General features: G+C 36.4%; 1 protein-coding gene across 1 annotated transcript; it reads left to right on the forward strand.

Annotated features, from left to right (window-relative positions):
• The first annotated feature begins 1,846 nt into the window (after window positions 1–1,846).
• On the forward strand, window positions 1,847–15,449 carry LOC121856291 (palmitoyltransferase ZDHHC22-like). The gene is made up of 7 exons (XM_042351740.1): window positions 1,847–2,071; window positions 3,197–3,414; window positions 3,753–3,871; window positions 4,166–4,375; window positions 5,417–5,540; window positions 6,209–6,340; window positions 7,670–15,449. Exons 1-7 carry the CDS (start codon window positions 2,005–2,007, stop codon window positions 7,805–7,807), a joined length of 1,008 nt encoding a protein of 335 aa, XP_042207674.1. The 5' UTR covers window positions 1,847–2,004; the 3' UTR covers window positions 7,808–15,449.
• Window positions 15,450–21,650: the final 6,201 nt, after the last annotated feature.

Here is a 21,650-nt window from a genome sequence, read left to right on the forward strand (position 1 = left end):
ATGAGAACAAAATGAAGCATAACAGAAAATATGTTATCGATTGTAAATGATTACCAGAATGAATTATTTTTTTCACAGAAATTGTTCGAATTCTAATCGGCCGCCTCTCTTGCACGACTGAAATCAACCGTTCTGTATCACATTCAACCATTACCAGGGGTTGAATGGTCATAATTTGAGCTATGTTGTTTTTCGCTGACTCAATACTCAAAACCAAATTGGCCCATGAACGTGGCCATGTTTGATGACGTTTGTGTACTATGGTCGCACAAAATTATGACTACTCAGGGAGGTGCTATATGTGAGAGTGTAAGCTTTGTTGCCCCATCCATAGGAACATGTAGCAGCACCACTAACCCTGAGTACATATAGTACCACCACTAACCCTGAGTACATGTAGTACCACCACTAACCCTGAGTACATGTAATAAAACCATAACCCACTCAACAGAGTACCAATTACCAATATATTCCAGCAAGTGAATGATGATTTGGAGCCACGAGCCTAACACTCTCCTGTAGAATACTGGTTTCCATCTACTGTACCTCAGTCCTCCCTACTGCCTATCCCTCCATGTTCTTCTTTATGCATCTTGCCAATTATCACACAACTGGCTGCTATCAATGGTAATTACTGTACATTATACAAAACGCTTTATTACAATACTGCAATCAAGAAAAAGTACTGGAATTTTCTGATGAAAGGGGGGTGGGGGGCGTCTGGACCCCCAGGACCCTCCTGGATCCGCCCCTGCAGAAATGATAAAATAAAACAGATCAAGACTGAGAAGCGATATATGTATGTTGTGTTGTCAAAGTAAGATAAAGAATTGAAACCCTGCAATTGTGTTTTAATGAGGCAGAAGGTCAGATCAGCAACTTGGGACTTGGCTACAATTTTGGTGATGCCATGTGGTAGCAGGGTCTACCATCGGACAACACATTACGCTTGCAATATCTTCCCAGGCAGTAGTATAACTTATGGTGTTTATATTAATTTTGACTTATTATCCACGTATAAGAAACTACATAAATTTAGCTGGACTTGGAAGATGTGTGTTGTAATGCATTGCATGATTTTGGTGACTGTCGTGTAGAGAAGATAACATTTTGTCATCTTTTATCATTTATGTTTCAATTAACTCTAATAATAAAGCCTCAGTAAAGTTACCAAGGAATTAATGTTTAATCTTATCGTAGTTGTCATAAACTCTGCCGGATGTCATTGCGTTATTAACCATTGACCGTGATGCATAGTAGTGTTATTCCATCTTACAGAATAATATTACAAATAAAGTAAAAATAAAACCAATTAAACCACGTATTAGTTCCTAATTTAAAGTGGACAATGATAACCAACCAAATCCGACGTAATCACAACTACCATATAATATAATACTGCACCTATCTATATAACAATCTATCAAACTAACTGCTAACGGAGTAATACCGTATTCGAAATATTTTTATTCTATATAAAAGTATTTATGAAATCCAAAAACATATATTAAAATTATATAAGTATCTAATGAGACTAAATAAAATTAATAGAGTTTAATAACGTCTCAATAAACATAAGTAAATATATATCCTCCATGACTTGCTCCCTCGATGTGTGTTAACTGCATATAAGGAGATAACGAGAGAGTTAAGCTATCTGTTCTGTATTCCAACATTGTTAATGTGTATAAAATTAATAATGAATTATATGAATGTTTAAAATAACATAAATATTGATACAATTACTCAGAATATCTAATATTTAAGTTTATAAGAATATTTTCTCCGTACTTGTTCTCTATATGCGGTTTTGGTGAAAGGTTAATATTGATAACAGAACAACACCCCTTATATTAAAGCTAATAATAAGATTTAAATAAAACTGAAGTCATTTCAAGATATTAGACATTGTTAAATAAGGTCCCAAGCATCTTAAAGGAATATCATCCCCGTATTTGTTCTCTGGATGCGGGTTTGTTTACCCCCATAAGCCACTCACTATTAATGGAGAATATTTCCCGTCATATTAACAAATGCCAGAAACTATCGCCTGATTTAAGAGTGAGAGATCGTGAGTATTGCTGCTAGTTATGTATTTATCATAAGGCTCAAGTGTTATATATGGGTCAAGTATTGTAATCGAGTAGTGAAGGGTTATTCCTTAAGGGTTGAGTTTTACCTGAACTTACCGTCGAGTTTTACCTGAAGGTGAAGTTTTACTTGAAGTTAGAGTACAGTATTACTTGGAGGTGAATCTTGAGGTGTGATTACCTTTGTAGGATTAATGGTCACATATTGTTAGTACTCGGGAGCTGTATCTTAATGTTTACCAGGAACTTAAAAAAAAATCTATTGAAGATATATCCTTTTCTCATTAAAAGCCTTTAACCTGATGAGGATTTGTAATTTAAAAACATAGAAATATAGGAAACTGAAGTGGGTCTATTGGTCCATACTAAGCAGCCCTTTTAATATTAGTCCTTTTCACTCATATATCTGTCCAGATCCACTACTCTTATGTCCAATTAGTGTCTAATTTCGGAGACAGAATTGTAAACTCTTGGAACAATCTGCCAGAGAGTGTTGTGACAGCTCCGAGTGTGATTTCTTTTAAGACCAGACTTGACCAACACTGCAGCAGGTTCAGATACATTGAGGAGCCAGTACATGCCCAGTACTTGCCAACAGTGCGTAACAGAGATGTGATCGATCGCCCAAGCGGCTAACAAGCTGATAAGCGGTGAAGAGAATAAAAGTAAAAGTTATACAGTATCACCTTTGTTTAACCCTGACATTCATTTATACACCTCAATTATATCTCCTTCACTCTACATCTCTTGAGGGAATGTAAGTTTAGTTTTCATGATCTGACTTTACAGTACAGTATACTCAAGTCTCCTGATGCCCGTGTTAAGCTTTGTCATCCTCTTCTGGATTCCTTCTAGGTAATCAATATTCAGTCCATAAGACAATGACCACATACACCTGAAGATATGCACTCCATCTATTGCAATGGAAGATAAGGCACCCCAGCTTATCTTATCTTGAGATTAGGCACCCCAGTGTATTTCATCTCCAGCTTACTTTAGCTAAAGTTTCCCCAGTTTATTTCAGTTGATTGGGTAAATGTCCTGGGATTGATACGGTGACCCAACAGCAACAAAGGACACACTTTAATAATAAATTTCCTCGGCAGGTTCAATCGCAAGACGTCAACTAGTGTATTCCAACATTGTGGACAAAAGGACAGTCGGCTGGATGGTGTCGCCACTATGTGTGTGCCGTCGGGCGTGGAGCTCCTTCATCAACGTCGACAAGATCATGATCTTACGGCGTCTGGTGGACTTCCTGACGAGCTTAGCCCCTCTCACCACCCTAGTTATCATAGTGCTACTGAGCTACTACTCCTATCAGGTACTGTACTGCCTGCTATACTAGGTACTGTTTATCATACTAGGTACTATTAGATGAATATTTTTTCCTGTCCATTAAGCAAAGACGTGTGAGACGAGACTCCCTTTTAAGAGGTGTACTCTTATCTAAACTCTTATAATGTACAGCTTAAGGTTAAGAGTAAGTACTGTACAGGGTGTGTGTGCTATACTTAAAAATAGTTTTATTTTACAGTAATCCTTAATTATTCACATATTTTTGTATTTGTTTCTTCAACAAGTAACACTGTACAGTATTCTGACCTAACTTGACCCCAGATACAGCCCTCAGGTGACTAATAAAATAACTTGTTTTCACAGCTCATGGAGGCAAGCGGAGTCAACACTGTCATTGTCTATTTTTTCATAATTGAAATTTTTGGAAACTGGCTCTTATTTTTCTTTACCAAGAGTTACATCGACAAGTCTTCAGGAAACAGGTACTGTACTGTAGTGTCATGTGAAGTGTTGATATTTTAATGTAGGAGATTCAAGTGTTTGGAGTTATAGGAATATTTTTAATTTTGTGACAATGGCCAAACTGTGAACCCAAAAAGCTGACATACACACATACACATGAATTCTTGAATGTATATATTTTTGAGCATTGTCGTATATATATTAAAATTAGTTTTAAATGTTTTTCAAGACAGTAAGATGAACAATTTATATATTTATGTGAATTTAAAACAAGTAAAAAGTCATTATCGTAATACAAAAATTTTTTACCACAGCGAACTGGCCCCTGGTCTATCACACGATGACTGCAGACAACTGCGCTACTGCCCAACATGTAACATCTACAAGCCAGAGCGCAGCCACCACTGTTCTCTCTGTGACCGCTGCATACATCAACGAGACCATCACTGCTTTTTCTTGGGCACGTGTGTTGGGGGATACAATCTCTGTTACTTCATCCTCTTCTGTTTTTATGCTTGTATAGGGTAAGTTTGAGGTTAGGCTCGGCTAGAGACAGAGAGTTAATAAAAGGTTAGGTTAGAGAAGGGAAGGTTAGGTAAAGTTAGGTTAGGTTAGAGAAGGGAAGGTTAGGTAAAGTTAGGTTAGGTTAGAGAAGGGAAGGTTAGGTAAAGTTAGGTTAGGTTAGAGAAGGGAAGGTTAGGTAAAGTTAGGTTAGGTTAGAGAAGATAATGTTAGATTAGGTTAGAGATGGTAAGGTTAGATTAGGTTAGAGATGGTAAGGTTAGATTAGGTTAGAGATGGTAAGGTTAGGTTAGATTAGGTTAGAGATGGTAAGGTTAGATTAGGTTAGAGAAGATAATGTTAGATTAGGTTAGAGATGGTAAGGATAGATTAGGTTAGAGATGGTAAGGTTAGATTAGGTTAGAGATGGTAAGGTTAGATTAGGCTAGAGATGGTAAGGTTAGATTAGGTTAGAGAAGGTAAGGTTAGATTAGGTTAGAGATGGTAAGGTTAGATTAGGTTAGAGATGGTAAGGTTAGATTAAGTTAGAGAAGGTAAGGTAAAATTAAGTTAGGTTACATGTGGTAAGGTTAGTTTAAGACAGGTCAGATTAGATGAGTTTAGGTTAGCTTAGGTAAGGTTAGGTTAATGTTTTATGCTTGTACTGTATTGGGTAAGTGTTAGGTCAACTTAGGTTATGTTATAGTGATGGTTATATAGTGGTAATAGTGATTGTGGTTATAGAGTTTGTAGTTGTGATTACCGTATAGTGGTAATGGTGGTTGTGATTATAGTGGTAGTAGTAGTTGTAGTTATAGTGATAGTGGTTTTGATAATAATGGTGGTTGTGATTATAGTGGTAGTAGTAGTTGTAGTTATAGTGATAGTGGTTTTGATAATAATGGTGGTTGTGATTATAGTGGTAGTAGTAGTTGTAGTTATAGTGATAGTGGTTTTGATAATAATGGTGGTTGTGATTATAGTTGTAGTGGTATTATAAAGGTTAACCCAAGACTTATTGCAGGTGTGTTTACATGTGTATTAACCCTAGACTGTCATTGCAGGTGTATCTACTCAGCCAGACTGCTTCATCACTACTACTCTGGCACGTACTTAAGAACGTTCTTGTCGTCTGAGTTCATGTATTACTTCTACCCCTTCACTCTAGTAATGTGGCTATTGGGCAAGGTAAGACGTAGTGGTTTGTTTGTTGTTGTTGTACGGTAAAACTCCCTTAACTTGGCACGTGTGGGGTTGAGGTTTTGCCGAGTAATCGAATTTGTTGATCTATTGGTAATGAGTCTTAAGTTCTATTGGCTAGTATTATTTCTCACCATTGTGGAGTATTGTCAATATAAATTAGCGTTTGTGTGTAATATTTATGTCCCTTTGTTGTTTTTTTATGAAGGATTATCCAATATATCATCTGGGGGTAATGTTGGATTTGGATTGTTTAGGATGGGTTGGGTTAGGATGAGTTGGCTTGGGTTAAGGTGAGTTGGGTCGGGTTAGGATGGGTTGGGTTAGGTTAAGGTGAGTTGGGTCGGGTTAGGATGGGTTGGGTTAGGTTAAGGTGAGTTGGGTCGGGTTAGGATGGGTTGGGTTGGATTCAGGAAGATTAGATTGGATAAAGTTTCCTTAGGTTTGGTTGAGTTAGATTAAGTTAAGTTAGACATGGTAAGGATGGATTGAATTTTGATAGTTTTAAGTTTGGTCGAGTCATTTTAGGTTAAGTTGGGTTAGACTTGGTGTAAATGGTTTAAAGCAGGTTAGGTTAGGAAGTGTTTGATTTTGGTAGGTTTAGTTTGGCTAGGTTAGGTTATATTACGCACATTAATTATTTATTTTTTTCACAGGCTGAGTTGGCTGAAGTAGGCTGGGTGACGTTGATCTATGTGTCTTCAGCAACTGTTGTGTTTACGGGTTTTTGTGTCATCCAGCAGTTGGTGTACGTCCTCAGAGGCCAAACAGCGTACGAATACAACAAAGTAAACCTATAATGATGGTTTTATTGTACGGGTTTATTGATTTATATGTTGTATGGTGACGGGAATTCATAGAGAGAAAGAGAAAGCTTGAGGGAGTATGGTTAAAGTGAATCATGAGGGAAGTATGGTTGGTGAAGTGAATCATGAGGGAGTATAGTTGGTGAAATGAATCATGAGGGAGTATGGTTGGTGAAGTGAATCATGGGGGAAGTATGGTTGGTGAAGTGAATCATGAGGGAGTATGGTGACATTTTTGACCCATTTCATTAGCTGTTGGGTCATGTGCAATTTAAACTGTACAGGCATACCTCATACAGCACCCTAGATGTGGTCAAGGAGAATGCAGCATTATATAAACCATCTCTACAGGAGTCCTTACCACATGACTCCTGTAGAGATGCATTCATGATAATATTTCTTACTTATGAGTGATATATGAGAGCTTCTTTGTATACCACTAATAGCACTAATAATTCCTTAAAGTAGTAAATGAATTGAAATAGATTATAAGTAAGAGAATAATTTTGTTTATATTAAAGGATGTAAAAATACAATACAGTAGCTGAATCTATCGAGTTACACAAGGGTCCGTAACCTGAAATTCCATAACTTGAAATGTATTCTCTCACTGACGTCCATTATGTGATCAGAGATGTATTCTTAGGGACAAAAATTAACCTCAGGAGCATACTAAAGAAACTCATAATACTAAATTTTTAAGTACAGGTGTTCCTCTACTTATGAATGTACAGTTGACTTATGAACTTTTAGAGTTACAAGCAAGCCTGTCCATACATCCAAGTGACACAAAATTGGGTACAAAAATAATATAAGCCATTTATAAATTTGAAAGCCACTCATCTTAACCTGTGACCCATAGGCTAATGTGTTCACGCTGAGTTTATAGATACGGTAGTAATAAATACCCTAATAAATTTTGTTTATTGTAAAAAGACCATCAACAATTGTATCATGTGTTGTGAGGAAGTGGTTGTGGGGGAGGGAATGTGAGGAAGTGGTTGTGGGGGAGGGAATGTGAGGAAGTGGTTGTGGGGGAGGGAATGTGAGGAAGTGGTTGTGGGGGAGGGAATGTGAGGAAGTGGTTGTGGGGGAGGGAATGTGAGAAAGTGGTTGTGGGGGAGGGAATGTGAGGAAGTGGTTAAACAAGGAAGATGACATCATTACTAAACTGAAATAACTTTATCCTAACCTAATCTGACCCAACCTAACCTAACCAAACAATATTAGAGAATTGGTCAATGTATAGACACGATAATAATTTACGTTATTGAAGATGAAATCATGTATTTTTGTTTATTTATTTTTCAGGGTCTTCTTATGGTCCATAGGTCAGCGTTCCACAATTTCCTTCATGTGTTTGGACGTTACTGGATTCTGAACATCCTAATTCCATTTCCTCGGCGACATATGGCCACTGACCCTAGAAGCTTCCTCAAGATAGTGTGAAGTTGTGTACGCTTGTGTGTATGGGTGTATGTGTGAATCACTCGGCCTAATGTCTTAAGCGTTTTTGGTGCCATCTGACTATCTGAAGAATCCAGTATTACCACATCTTGCAAATAAGGTACCGGGTGGCTGTCACAGTATTACCACATCTTGGCAGTAAGGTATCTGGAGACAGTCACTACTGGTTATGTTATATTATTTAAAGTTTTATTTTGCATTATTTTTTTACATTATCATATACATATAAGCTCTAAAAATAATGATTATTATTTTCAGTTATGCAAGTCAGTGCACTAAAGTTGATATAAGTTTTAGCTGGCACCATTTGGAGTCTTCATTCCTGCTGTTGCTCATCATCATTGCTGAGAACGGCCATATTTTCATGATGAGTGTTCAAAGCTTTTTTATTATATATATATATATAGTCTGTGACCTGAGAAAATGAAGGTGATTAATGGAAAGTTTCATATCTTCACCATTGCTTGGCCATTTTATATTTAGATGTTATATATTATATCTTATTTAATTTATTGTGAAACTAATGTGTAAAACTCTCCGTTATTGATTTTTATTGATATATAATGTAGTTGATTTGAATGATTTATTGTAGTGATGTTGGGACACAAATTGCCAGGTTTTATCAGTGAGGACTTGTAGGTTCTCTTATCAGTATCGTTAAGCTTGTACCAGAAAGAAACATGTGCAGTGGTCACCCATAAGACATCAACTGATTGGCAGGAGCTCTTGTTTCTGTTATTTTATTTCCACAAATAGGTAAAAGTAGTGCATAAGTTTTATAAAAATAATATTTGATCTCTTCATAGGGTTCCAATAATTTCCAAGTATAATTCTCCGACGTGTGTTCTGTCAACCCGAGTGAAGTGTGACGTCGTACTTCACCTAACCATATCATGATGAAACTTATGCCAGTACCACACATATCATAACATTAAGAAACAGCCATCATTAAATACAGTGTGTTCAGTAAGTAACACAGCCTATGCAATAATATAACTATGGTTACTAGTGTAAATATCTTCTATGTTCAGCTGTGAACATATTTCTTGCTTCTCTTACCTGAAACAAAAAATAATAGGTTGTGTTAATAGTTTTATTTTAATTGCGTCAGAAAAAATTTACTTATTGAATTCTATGTGTTGCATTACTTACTGAACATCCTGTGGGTTGTTTAAGATTATTTTCCTATGATTTTGGTAACTGAACGTTCATTTAGAGTATGTGACAATCTCGTGTAGATGACAGTATGACGGTCAGTGTGATCTGTAAGGTAGTCTTATAGCCTAAGCTTGTCAAGGATGCCATGTGAGTATTGTATGTACCCAGGGAAGTTCTATCCCACAATGGCTGGGATATAATGCAACAATGAGTGTTATCATCAGTGTCCTGCAGGCTAAGTAAGAAGACATTACTTTAAAAGGCTATGATTTTAAGAGAGATGTTCATAATGCAGGACATTTAAGATTTGTTCGCCTCTGTATTCATTATATATCAACATAACTGACCACACTACTGCCAGATGGTCATCTCACATCTCCACATGTTTCAGGGCAAATAAAACAGTTTTTACAGCTGTTCTCTCACCTGTTAAGGGAAAAATGAAGGGTGTTTCCACATGTTTAATTTAAAAAGTACAGTTCTTCCATCTCTTTAGTTCTACCACCTGATTAGTGTATTCCCAAAATTTCTAATTGATGCTTTATAGTTGTAAGTATTGATTTTAAGGTACAGGTGTATTTGACCTGTTTCAGAAGTGTTTCATGCAGTAACAACTTAATGCCATAGTAGTTGGTGTGCTGAGAGGGTAAAGTGAATCCCACATGCCTGACAAGCTGTTAGGGACAGTGTGGATGCAGCATATTGTATACTAACTCTCTTGGTACAGAAGAAGACAGCATAACCTGCACTGCACTCAACCACCTTCACTTCCCCAACTGTGAACTCAGGTAGACGTTGACAGCTGGGTGGACTGGGAGTAAACCAGCAACCTGTAGGACAGGAAGTGAGTGCTGTGTTCACTCAACCACCATACCCATTAATCACCTGATGACCCCAACATGCTGTGTAGTGAGTACACAGTTCACCTTGTGTAGCCCAGTGTGGCATAATTTGTATACTGTACTGCGTTGATACAATGATTTGTGTGCTTAAGGGGACCTGGCCTGTGGGTCAGTGGAGTAACAAGATAACCAATTATTTTGGATCATGTATCGGTGTTTCTCATTGGAGGAATTGGTGAGGCCAGTATTATTATCCTCTCATAGAGGTTCCTGCCTACTTATTTCTGTTGAAGTGTGGAACAGGGAAGGCACCAATTTGTGTAATTAAGTAAGTGGAATTGGGTCCCATAGGCTTGATGGCTCACTGTCAATTTAAAAATATTTCCGTGGATTCAAATACAGTACACGGTAAAATTTAAAGAGGTTGTTGTTGTTGCAAATGTGGCCACTGTGTTGTGCGGTGCTTTAATTGCCTGTACCTGTATAGTACTTTTGCCCAGCCACTATTGTCTGATCCTTGGACTTGTATTGACACTTGTTCACCATTATGTTTATGTTTCATCAACTTTTATCCTTGTGAACATAAGTCATGTGGCATGATGGGCAGTTTGGATACATTACACTGTATGCTTAAGCCTTTTGTACACAAAAAGTCAGATGGCTAGCACTGCACTTAACTTCATATCCTAAACTGTAAAGTTAGGTAGCCTCTTACAGCTGGGTAACCTGGGGATTGTCTGAGCAGAAGCCGGTTTCTTTAAGATAGGAGGTGAGCACTGTATCCACTCAGCCCTTCACCCTCATAATGTTTTCTATTAAGACATTGGTTCCTCATCCATAGGGTGACTCATGTTCACCATAATGTTGATTTTTTTTTTTACCCTTACAGTTGGTTGTAGTAAGTGGCCGGTGATATTTATTGTGGTGCTGCACGGGTGAACTACAAACATGTTCACTAAGAAATAAATAAAACAAATGTAAATACTGAGTGAGCAGTATGGGTCCCAGTACTGTACACTGTAATACTGAAACAAAAAGCTTGAAGTATCTGGAAACTGCTTCATCCCATCCTTGTTAGATTATCAGGGTTCACCAAATATTAGGAAGACTCAGTTTGTTAAAGTCATTTCAGAAATGTTCTGGTGCCTCTTCCTAGAAGTCTTGTTACAGCTTTTCTAAGCCCCACGTGTCCCTCGGTGCTGAATATAATTGGTGTTAACCAAATAGAATAGTGAAAGTGGCATCTCCATAATGAAGGGATTAAATGATTGGACAACAGTTGACTGTCTGTGTCAGTCATTGCTGGTCTCTGAACTCAACTCAGTGGTATGGAGGAGCTTCAAGACAAGTACAGTAATCTCTCACCATCCAATGGTTTTGGAGATCCACACGTTATAGTATGCACACCATTTACCAACCACAGTATCTAGTGTTATGTGTCCATGAGTTTCCATGGCCACTGCAAGAGATTATTGGCCCAGCACGGTGAGGAAGTTTGCTGGATCAGGTCCATCAAGTGGTTCACTTTGGTCACTTCATAGTGTACTGTATTATGTTCCTCAGATGACAATTTATCATCATCACTTTCCCAGGTCCTCTTCCTTTCCTAACCTCTTTAAAGCAGTTTACATTTTTCCAGCCATTATATGCTGGGATGGCTTTCTACTGTCCTGGTAGTAGTCGTCACTTAAACACTCTTAAAGTCGGGAGCTGGGGCGGCGGCCGCACCCTTCGTGATCCAGGTAAGGCCACTCGGCTCACTGAGTCACCATCACGCAAAAGTGTTTATATCGTACAGTATACTGTACTGTACTTTTATTGATGAAATATGTTCTAAATAAGATAAAAAAAATATTTCCTAAGTGAAGGAAATTAATTCATTTAGCATTTATTTGAAGACTTGTGATGACTTGTGTGCTGCAGTTTTCACATTAACAACTTTACATTTTGTTATGCCACCAAAGATTTTCATTATGCAGTATAGCAGAAACTTGATGGTCCTGTATTTGCTCTTTAAGGATTTGTTCTTTCACAGTGAAATTATTAAGGCACGGTTGTCAGATTGTGGTCAAAGTGCTTGACTATTTGTGGGTCGGTACGAGACAAAGTACAGGAAGCGAATATCACAAGTTGGTTACGAATTTATCAGCTGGTCAATTTGCCCCTCTCTCTTTTTTGTCTTCTTCTCTGTCACTCTTTTGCAGCTAGTATTAATAGTCCTTCATTTTTAGAATACTTTACAAGTGAGAGTTCATATGATGGTCATCAGGTAATTAAAGTCAATATAAAAACACAATTTATTAATAAAAGTAGAAACACTTTTATTCCCTTGTGTATGGCTCCTCTCTGAGTTGAATAAAATTATCTGTTATTACCAAAATAAAGGTAAAATATTAAAAGTAGCAGCCCCACAGTGAGCTGGGTGGCTGCCCACTGACCCGGAACATTAATTAAGCTGGTAATATTCCTGAGTTAACTTGTTAATTTTGGAAGTACAATACAATACTGTTCAGTATTTCATTTTTTTTCTTTGTTTAATAATTTGTGATCATATACTTACTGTAAGTTTCAGTCTTGGTTCATCTGGGAAGCAGTGTGTCAAATGGGGGCGTTCAGCACAGTACAGTATTGGCGACACATCCCCTAGGGTTAACCTTCATCATGTAAGGTGCCGGGTGATTTTTAGAATTTTTTTGAAGGGGCAAAATTAGTGGGCTTATATGGTGGGTAATATAGTCATCAATCAAAAGAGCCATTCTCTTATCTGAGGCTTGGCAACCACAGTCTTCCACTCTAAACATTTTTGAGTTGTTTGCTATTTCAGATAAAAGATGGGATTTGTTGCATTAGAATTGTAAATAAATTAACTATAAAAAATTTTATACGAGTAATCACGCATAGAAGGCATCAGGAGACACCACATGAGGCATGATTCAAAACTCTCACAACACTTATGAATAAATACAATCAATGTAATGAAGTGCAAATCAGCACAAGCTGTGAGAAAATGCATAGATAAATGTAGGTCAAAATTATGTCCTGTGTTGTTGAAACACAAAGAGAGACTGGTGTGGTAACCTAAACTTGGAGGGCAATCTACATAGTTGCCAGATCACGCCAATGTTGCCATATGCGTGTCTTGCGTATCTAGTGTTCATACGCAAACATAAAATTATTTTATTTTAATATTTGAGTTCATACGCAAATTTGTGTATGAAAACCCTAAAGCGATAATTTATATCATATGCAATCTTCGTATGAAAATCCCAGGAGTGTTAATTCAACAAACTCTGGAGTCAGTACATGCCCAGTAACCTGCCAACAGTGTGTAACAGAGACGTGACAGACTGCCCAAGCGGCTAATAGGCTGATTAGTGGTGAAGAGGATGAAGTACAGTTAAATAAAACCAAGAAAATTATAGAAATAAAAACAGATTCATACTACTGTACATCCAAGACACCATTTGTTTTAGGATAACTGAGAAGTGCAGCTGTCAAATGTATAAAGCTGAAATGAATGTATTCTGATAGGACCAATTCTTACATGTACTGTGTGTTCTCTGTCCTTATGTGTATGATCTCAAGTTAACTTTTCACTGTCATGAGATTTCAAGGTTGATTCTCAATAAGTGTCATTTCTCCATCCAAAATTGAAACTGATCAAATTAATTTTTTAATAACTTTTCTAATAAGAAGAAACCTAAGGGTTCCATAACTGATGCAACATATCTTCAAAAAGATTATTAGATATTGAAAATTGGTTGTTATTATTAGTTAATGTGAAAAATTTATTAATTTGTAATTGTGGAGGTATGAAAGTACAGTACGTATTGACGTAAATAACTTAAATGGTGCCAGAGGTATTTCAAACATATAATTCTTGTAGTGTAACAATTTTCAAGCACCAATATAACTCATATTACTTTACGTATACCCGGTATGTGAACTGTAACACGTACGGAAAACCTTGAAGGGTATAAAAGTTCATACATGGGTAGCTGTTGTGAGGCAGAGTGTTAAGGCCATGGAGTCAGGGGGACTGCTCTATTAATCTTTGTACAGTACAGTATTTTTATATAGTAGGATAATTTTTTTTTTTTTTAAGAATATCATACACCCTGTGGTACATATTTTTAACCTTGAGGACTTTAGGTACCAAATGTCTCATAGGGATCACTTCCCCTAACCATGCATTTATCATTTGACTCTGCCTTTGAGAACCATGGGCGAATCCTATAACATAACTCTTGTGGTTGGTGAGGGATTACTGTAGGTAGGTTCTTTTCCTTAACACGATCAGGTGCTTGTACCATCAACAAGGTCCTGTTTCATCCCTAAACAAAGTAGTTTCTCTTGTGTTGAGGCTCTCCTGCCAAACTCACTCTGGGTGGACATTGAGACTTAATCTGGTCATGCTAGATGTTATCTGAGATGACACTGATGACACCACTACCACTTTTTATGGCTATTTTTCATGCTTGTGTGGGTCAGCATGATTACTAAATGACAGTTTCCCAGTTGTCACCGGGCAATTTGAAGCCAATTTTGTGGCTGGACACCCTTCAGAACACCAACCTACATAACTGAGTAGAAACTAGGCATTGTATGTAGGACTTCCAAGCGCCCTCTCAGCTGGCAAGGTAGAGATTTTTACATACTTGAACTGAACAGATCATCTAACTACTGTGTGAGAAACTTATTGTAATTTATTAGTGTATGTCTCATCTGTGGGTTTTTTCACTTCCTCCAAGTGTGAATGAGGGCATCACTGGCTCCCTAGGTCACAACCCTGAGTTTACACTTACATGAGGGTATTCTTGGTTTACACTTGAAGATATCCTCAGGTTTACACTTGACTGGAAATTCTCATTAACGTAGAGTATGATTCAAAGAACTTCAATGTACGAGGAGCCAGCGTGACTGACACTGCACATGACTGCCTTCATTCCCTCAAGTGTGAAGTTAGGTACCCATTTACAACTGGGTGGATTGAGGGTGTCACAGGATTTAATCAGTGACCTCTGAGGCAGGAGGTGAGTGCTGTAGCCACTCTGCCACCACACTCATAAGGTCATGAAGGTACAGTACATATCAAGTGTTGTATACAGTATATATATATATAAGTGTGTATGATTTTTCCCAACGTGTTACATTAGTGTATTAAAATTATACTTTGGGTATTTAACAGTGATAATTCCACAGTCAGTAGTAGTAGATGCTATTAATTAATTGTTCACATAATGCTCCTGTAGTTTACTTATGTTAACTTACTTATAGTACACTTCATGAACCAAAGTCAGTAAGATTATATTACTTATAAATATCATGAAACATTTAACTGTTTGTAAAATATTATATTATGTTATTTGGTCCAGATTTTTACCATTATACATGTTAAAAAAATGAATTTCCACAGAGACATTTTTAGGAGGAAAACTTTTAGGACATTTTAAGGATTTCTTTTAGGAAGTTTTAAGAAAAATGTTTTAAGGACAATACAGTATTTTAAAGGATGGACTTAAAATTTGTCATCTTGAAACTGATTTTAAGAAATTTTTGAGGTTATTTTTCCCTCATAATTTTTAAGTAACATTTATCTTATTTACAGCATTTTTAACCATTGATTTAAGTAATTTTGTGGAATATTATTTTAAAGATTTTTAATTTTCCAAAAAATTTGTAACTCCATTTTTTCAGTATTAAATTATTATTTTTATTTAAGTTTAAGTGATGTTTAAGTATTTAAAAAAAAATTTAATTCATAACATAATTTGTTTTTGTATTTTTGTAAAGTAATTTTGTTAATCATATTAATATTTTTAAAGTACAATAATTGTTGCCTTTTTTATGTAGTTTTATATAATTAATTATTTTAATTGATAATTGAGGCTTTGCATTTTTCTAATTTTACCTTCATGTTTTTTTTTAAGAAATATTTTTAAGTAATTGCATCAAATAACTTTGTAATTTTTTATTTTAAATACTTATTAAATTATACACGTATTTTGATTTTGAGTAGTTTTGTAATTGTTTTTATGATTTTTAAAGTGATTTTGAGATAATCCTAATTTTTCAGTATTTTCTTTTTTCAGCATTAAGTACTTTTTAAAAAGAAACTTTTAAAGTAAATGTTACAAGTAGATTTTTTTTTTTTTGCATTTTGTAGTTATTTTTAAATTTAAATTTTGGGGAATTTTAGAATTGTTAAGGAATTTTTAACTACAGTATTAGTTTGTGTAGTTTACCTCTTATGTGTTTATTTAAATAGTCTACCTCATAGTCTGTTTACAGCTGAGGCCTGGGTCAGTTTGTAGCAAGGTAGCTGATTGGCTGGTGGACAGATACACGACATCACTACAGTTCTTTAGTAATTAATCTATCATTTATATTGTTGTATTTCAAGGGATAATAACTTTTCCATGTTGATCTCTGATAAAATTTCCACACTTGGGGAAACAAGAATTAACATGTTGAATGCTCTGCTAATAATAATATCACAAAGAGAACACAAACATCATGAACAACTTCTGGGGCGTAAATTCCCTTTGGACACATGACGTCACTCAGCGCGACCGAAGATGTCGTTGAAAATTTGTTCTGTAACCTCTTTTTGTATTTTTCTTTATGATAATTTTGTTTCCCCAAGTGTGGAAATTATCAGAGATCAACATAAAAAAGTTATTATCCATTAAAATACAGCAATATAAATACAATAGATTAAACTGTATTGACTCTTCCCGCATCCATCCACCAACCAATCGGCTGCCTTGTTACAAACTGACAATAGGACTCAGCTGTAAAGGTCAAGTAAATAGATTATGGTTTGCCTGCCACCCTTAACATGTATCATTTATACAGTTTACATTAGTTTACCATACCTGTCATCCCTGATGTGTACAATTTTACATTAGTTTACAGTAATTGTTCCCCTTGATGTGTAGTTTATACATTAGTTTACCATACCTGTCACTTGTGTTATATACTGTAATATTTTTATAGTTTGCATTAGGTAACAGAAGGTTTTCCTGATATGTTTTGTTTATATGATTTATATTACAGGTATAACCCTCAAACCTGGGAGCTTTAGGACTGAGGCTGAACTGGTTTTGAGGATTTTCTTGGCTCCTGTGTCTTGGTTAGGTTGAGATTCTTCCCTCCCTGGGGCCATCCACCTTAAGCCTTCCAGTACACTCTGTCATGTTTTATTTCCACACTCTCACTGAAGCTTAGTCACCTTAGCTTTTAATTATATAGTTTCAGCTGTACTGTACACAAAACCTAAGCTTATGTAAAAAAATTTTTTTAGATTTATCATTCCACTGTTTATCATCTTATTAGCTATACAGACAGTTTGTCTGTTCTTTGTTACTTTATTATGACCTTTATTGTCCAGTGTTACTATAGGAGGAAGCCGGAGCACCTGGAGAAAAATCTGCCGTGTTTGGTAGGGTCATCCCTCACACATTTGTCCTGGCCGGGGATTGAACCTAGGACGCGTAGTTAGGCTGACATAATAGTTAGACTGGCACACCTTACCGCTGTACCCCCAACACCTTCATTAGTTTTAACCTTCACAAATATTTAGCTCTCAGTAATAGTCTTAACAATTCCTCATTATTATACAGTAAAAGTAAGTTTTCAGGGTTTGTTTCCGTCCCTGCAGCTTCTTGTGAGTGTTGAGGCTTTATGACGAGTAGAGAGTTCTTGTGATTGAGTAAAGGTCCCACCAACACAAACATGACAACTTTTAATTTGATAACAGAAGTGAGGTGAATACAATATTGTTTTATTATTTTATTAATGCAGATAAAAATAAAGGAAAAAATTCAGATACAGTACAGTTATTGAGCAGATTGTCCAATGAGACAATATCTAAGAGCTCGCTGCTTCTTGTAAAGTCTTGTGACTGTTGAGAAGCTGCTGGGGTGATGTTTTGTTATTTAAGAAGTATTGTATATGCAGTGTTCTTTATATTATTAACCCCTTGTGCACGAGATCCCCTCTGAGCTGAATAAAATATTCTGGCATTAGCCAAATAAATATTAAAAGTGGCATCCCTGTAGTGAAGGGGTTAGTGGAGATAGTGCATAACCAATATTCAACTGAGTTTGTGTGAGTGTGTGGAAACAAACTTGGTTTAAGGTGGTGTCACACGGGAACTTGTACTGGCAAATTTCACTTTTCAGGGACTAGTGGCTGGAGATTTCATCTGCCAGCAGATGAAATCTCCAGCCCGAGCCCGACATAGTGGTCTTGAGATCACAGGTACCAGAGTCAGAAGAGAACGACTATTGTGCGGTATTATATTAAAAGTTAAATTAAATTGTGTACTGTACAGTACTATAACATATAGTTGTGTTGACAGCTATTGTCCAGCTAGTTATAATATAGAGGAATCAGATCCCAAGCATTTATACTGTACATAGTACTGTACTTAACACAATACAAAGCAAGAGTTTTAAGAGCTAACAGTTCATCATCAAAGTCTACAGAGGCATCCATCTTGTTATTGTTTTGGTTTGCCTCCAGAAACCTCACTGTGGTTCTGGCATCAATAGAACTCCCGTCATGTGAACACTCTTATTAAAAATCACGTGTAAAACCACAGTCGCTTCTGCTAGCCAAGAGCGAAAAATCTCGGTACAAGTGCCTGTGTGATGCTGCCTTAAGCTTACTGGAAGGACTTACTAGGTGTAACAGAGTGATGACCCCAGGGAAGAAGCTTAAACTTAATCAGGGAAGAAAATATCCTGTTTTCTGAGATCCAAATTCGAGAGATGGTGTGTACCTGTACCTGTAGTTAGTATACTGTACTGTAGTCTTCCCAAGCATGTATTGTCTTATGTATCTTACAGTAGTTGGGTCACTTGGTGTGTATTGTTAATATAGTTTACAATACTGTAGTTAAATTTGCTTAACTAACATTTCTTATGCATTACTTGTTACACTGAGAAAAAAAATTCTATTTTACTGTCATTTCATCCTGTTTTAACTAATTTTTTAAGGTTAATTAACATTCTATCCTCTGTTACTTAACTTATTGTTTAAGGTAAATGAACAATTTATCCTGTGTTACTTAACTAGTTTTAAATGTAAACTAACAATCTGTCCCATCTTATTAGTAATAATTTTGAATCATCTGAAGAAAAAACACCCCAGCTTATTTTACCTTAAGATGAACCACCCTAAAGCTAACCTAACCTCTCTTAACCAAACTTAATCTAACCTAATGCTAACCTGACCTATCCAGACCTAATCTACATAATGCTAAGCTAACCTAACCCCCCAAATAGTGCTTAATCATCGGGTGAAATGACCTGGGGCTAATCTTCAGTTAATCTTCATTAATTAATTGATTCATTATGTTACAAAAATTGATCATTATTACTCATTAATTAATAAGATAATCCTTCATTTATAATTAATTGATAACTGATTACCTATTACAGTGCAGTACTCATTAATTAATAAGATAATCCTTCATTTATAATTAATTGATAACTGATTACCTATTACAGTGCAGTACTAATTAAATAATGGCCATGACAAATTATTTTACTTTCAGGCAAATTAATTTAATAATTGTTGAATAATTTTCAGGCAATACTCTCTGTACTCTCCCACCACTTTACATATTTTTTGCCTAGGTATATTGAATTGATAAGTTACTTAACACTTTTTGCCATTAGTTGTGCAGATTTTTTCTTATACAAGTTTCAAAAATTGTGTTCAAACTACTGTACTACAACCCACAACACCTTACCCACTCCACTACAACCCACACCACTCCACAACACCCTACACCACTCCACAACACCCTACACCACTCCACAACACCCTACACCACTCCACAACACCCTACACCACTCCACAACACCCTACACCACTCCACAACACCCTACACCACTCCACTACAGCCTAAACCACTCCACTACAGCCTATACCACTCCACTATAACCTGCACCACTCCACTATAACCTGCACCACTCCACTACAACCTGCACCACTCCACCAGCTAGGTCTCACTGCTAAGGTACTACAGTATTTATTTGTCAACCCAGGACACATAGTCAGGGATTTGTTCTTTATATCAAGTTATTCCCAGTGTTGACAATTCTTTCTTGTGCTTTGTAAAACTACCCCAAATTCCTTCAGAAGATGGTGAGGTGGTAACACTGGCATCTTGGAGTGTCACTTTGTCAGTCTGTGAGTAGTTTAGAGAGGAGGTGCTGTACTCAGGGAAGCTCTACCCATGGCCAGTCTTCCCTCTCATATATAGGAGGTATAAGTGGTTTTAATTCAATACCAGTGTCCTTCTCTATGTGAGGGAAACCTATAAAGATCTTCTAGAGTGAGACAATACCATAAATATCTCAGTTTAGTCTTTGTTTTGTTTCAATGCACTTATGGAGGTTGTTTAATTATATTCTGTATGGGTTTATTGAGTTATTATGTCGTTTGTATTTAGTTTGGGTTGAGTGAGGTCTCTGAAAATCATCTCCAAAAAACACACGACTCCATTTATATCACATTGTCTGGGAAAGTCACTCACTAGACCAGTTTCTGCTGGGATCACCCCCGTTGTACAGTGAGGACTGCCCGTATAGCCAATATAACTACTGTGTAATCAAGAATTATTCATTGCCTGTGTTCAGCTGCACGTGAGACATATTCCTCTTGCAGGTACAACATACATTTGTCAGGTCAGGGAAGGTGGGTATTAGGCCTCACTGATCAAACACAATAATTGCTTGATAGGAATAACATAAGTACAGGTATTCCTCGGTAAACCCATTTTGCAGGACGTGAATTCATTTTTACACTTCACTAATGAGGGAACACTTTTCACAAGATATTATACACTTCCAATTTAACATAATCAGTAGACATATGTATTGTGGAATGTCCTGATTGAAGTATCTTTGTATGTCTACTACACCATTTGCCTCACACACACACACACACACACTGTATTGGCTCACTAATCTTCACTGTTCTATCATGATTTACCAGTGGCATGTCTAACAATGATGATTACTGTATAAAACAAACAAGTGACTATAGTCCTTTTAGATAAATAAGAAGATACATGAATAAAATACAAATAGTAGTATTATAAGTATTTTATTGTGAGGTTATAGGTACAAGTGTCACCATTATGTAGCATTTGATGGTGATCTTGACTCAGAAACATGTCAGTTATTCAACGACACATAACAGTAAGACACTAGCCATGTAAGACACTAGCCATGTAAGACATCAGCCATGCACACAGGTACACTCTACATCACTGGAAACTCACCTTTGACTCTTAGTACACACTTTAAATTGGACTTGAATTTTGGACTTTTTGAGCTTTGTGTTAACTTCACTTCACCTGTGTTTGCTTAGCATGATATTTTTTTTTTTCTTTTTTTTTTAGGAACATAGTAACATACTTCTTTTGATAACCCAGTAATACCTGTATGTGTTTGTAGATATAGATAGATAACTGTAGTCTTGCCATTGTTAGATAATTTTCCTGTAGTCCACAAGCTAGAGGAACCATGCTATTATACCACTACAGAGTTAATTACCCCACAAGAATAGTGGTCAAAAAGAGGGTATATAACAAGCCAGACCAACAACTAACTAATGTAGTATAATTACTCAATATTATTCTCCCTTGACTTCAGTACACTTCACTTGTCCTTCAGACTCACAGTGAGAGTCTTAATGAAGTTTTTTGACTGCTTCTTCAGCATCTCATCCTGAATGGAGTGCCCTCAGAGCTGAAAGGTTTTCAATCGGATAATCGTTGTCTTTTGTGGGTTGTAAGGAGGATG

The sequence above is a fragment of the Homarus americanus genome, unplaced genomic scaffold (assembly GCF_018991925.1).
Source record: "Homarus americanus isolate GMGI-L3 unplaced genomic scaffold, GMGI_Hamer_2.0 scaffold48220, whole genome shotgun sequence".
Taxonomy (NCBI): domain Eukaryota; kingdom Metazoa; phylum Arthropoda; class Malacostraca; order Decapoda; family Nephropidae; genus Homarus; species Homarus americanus.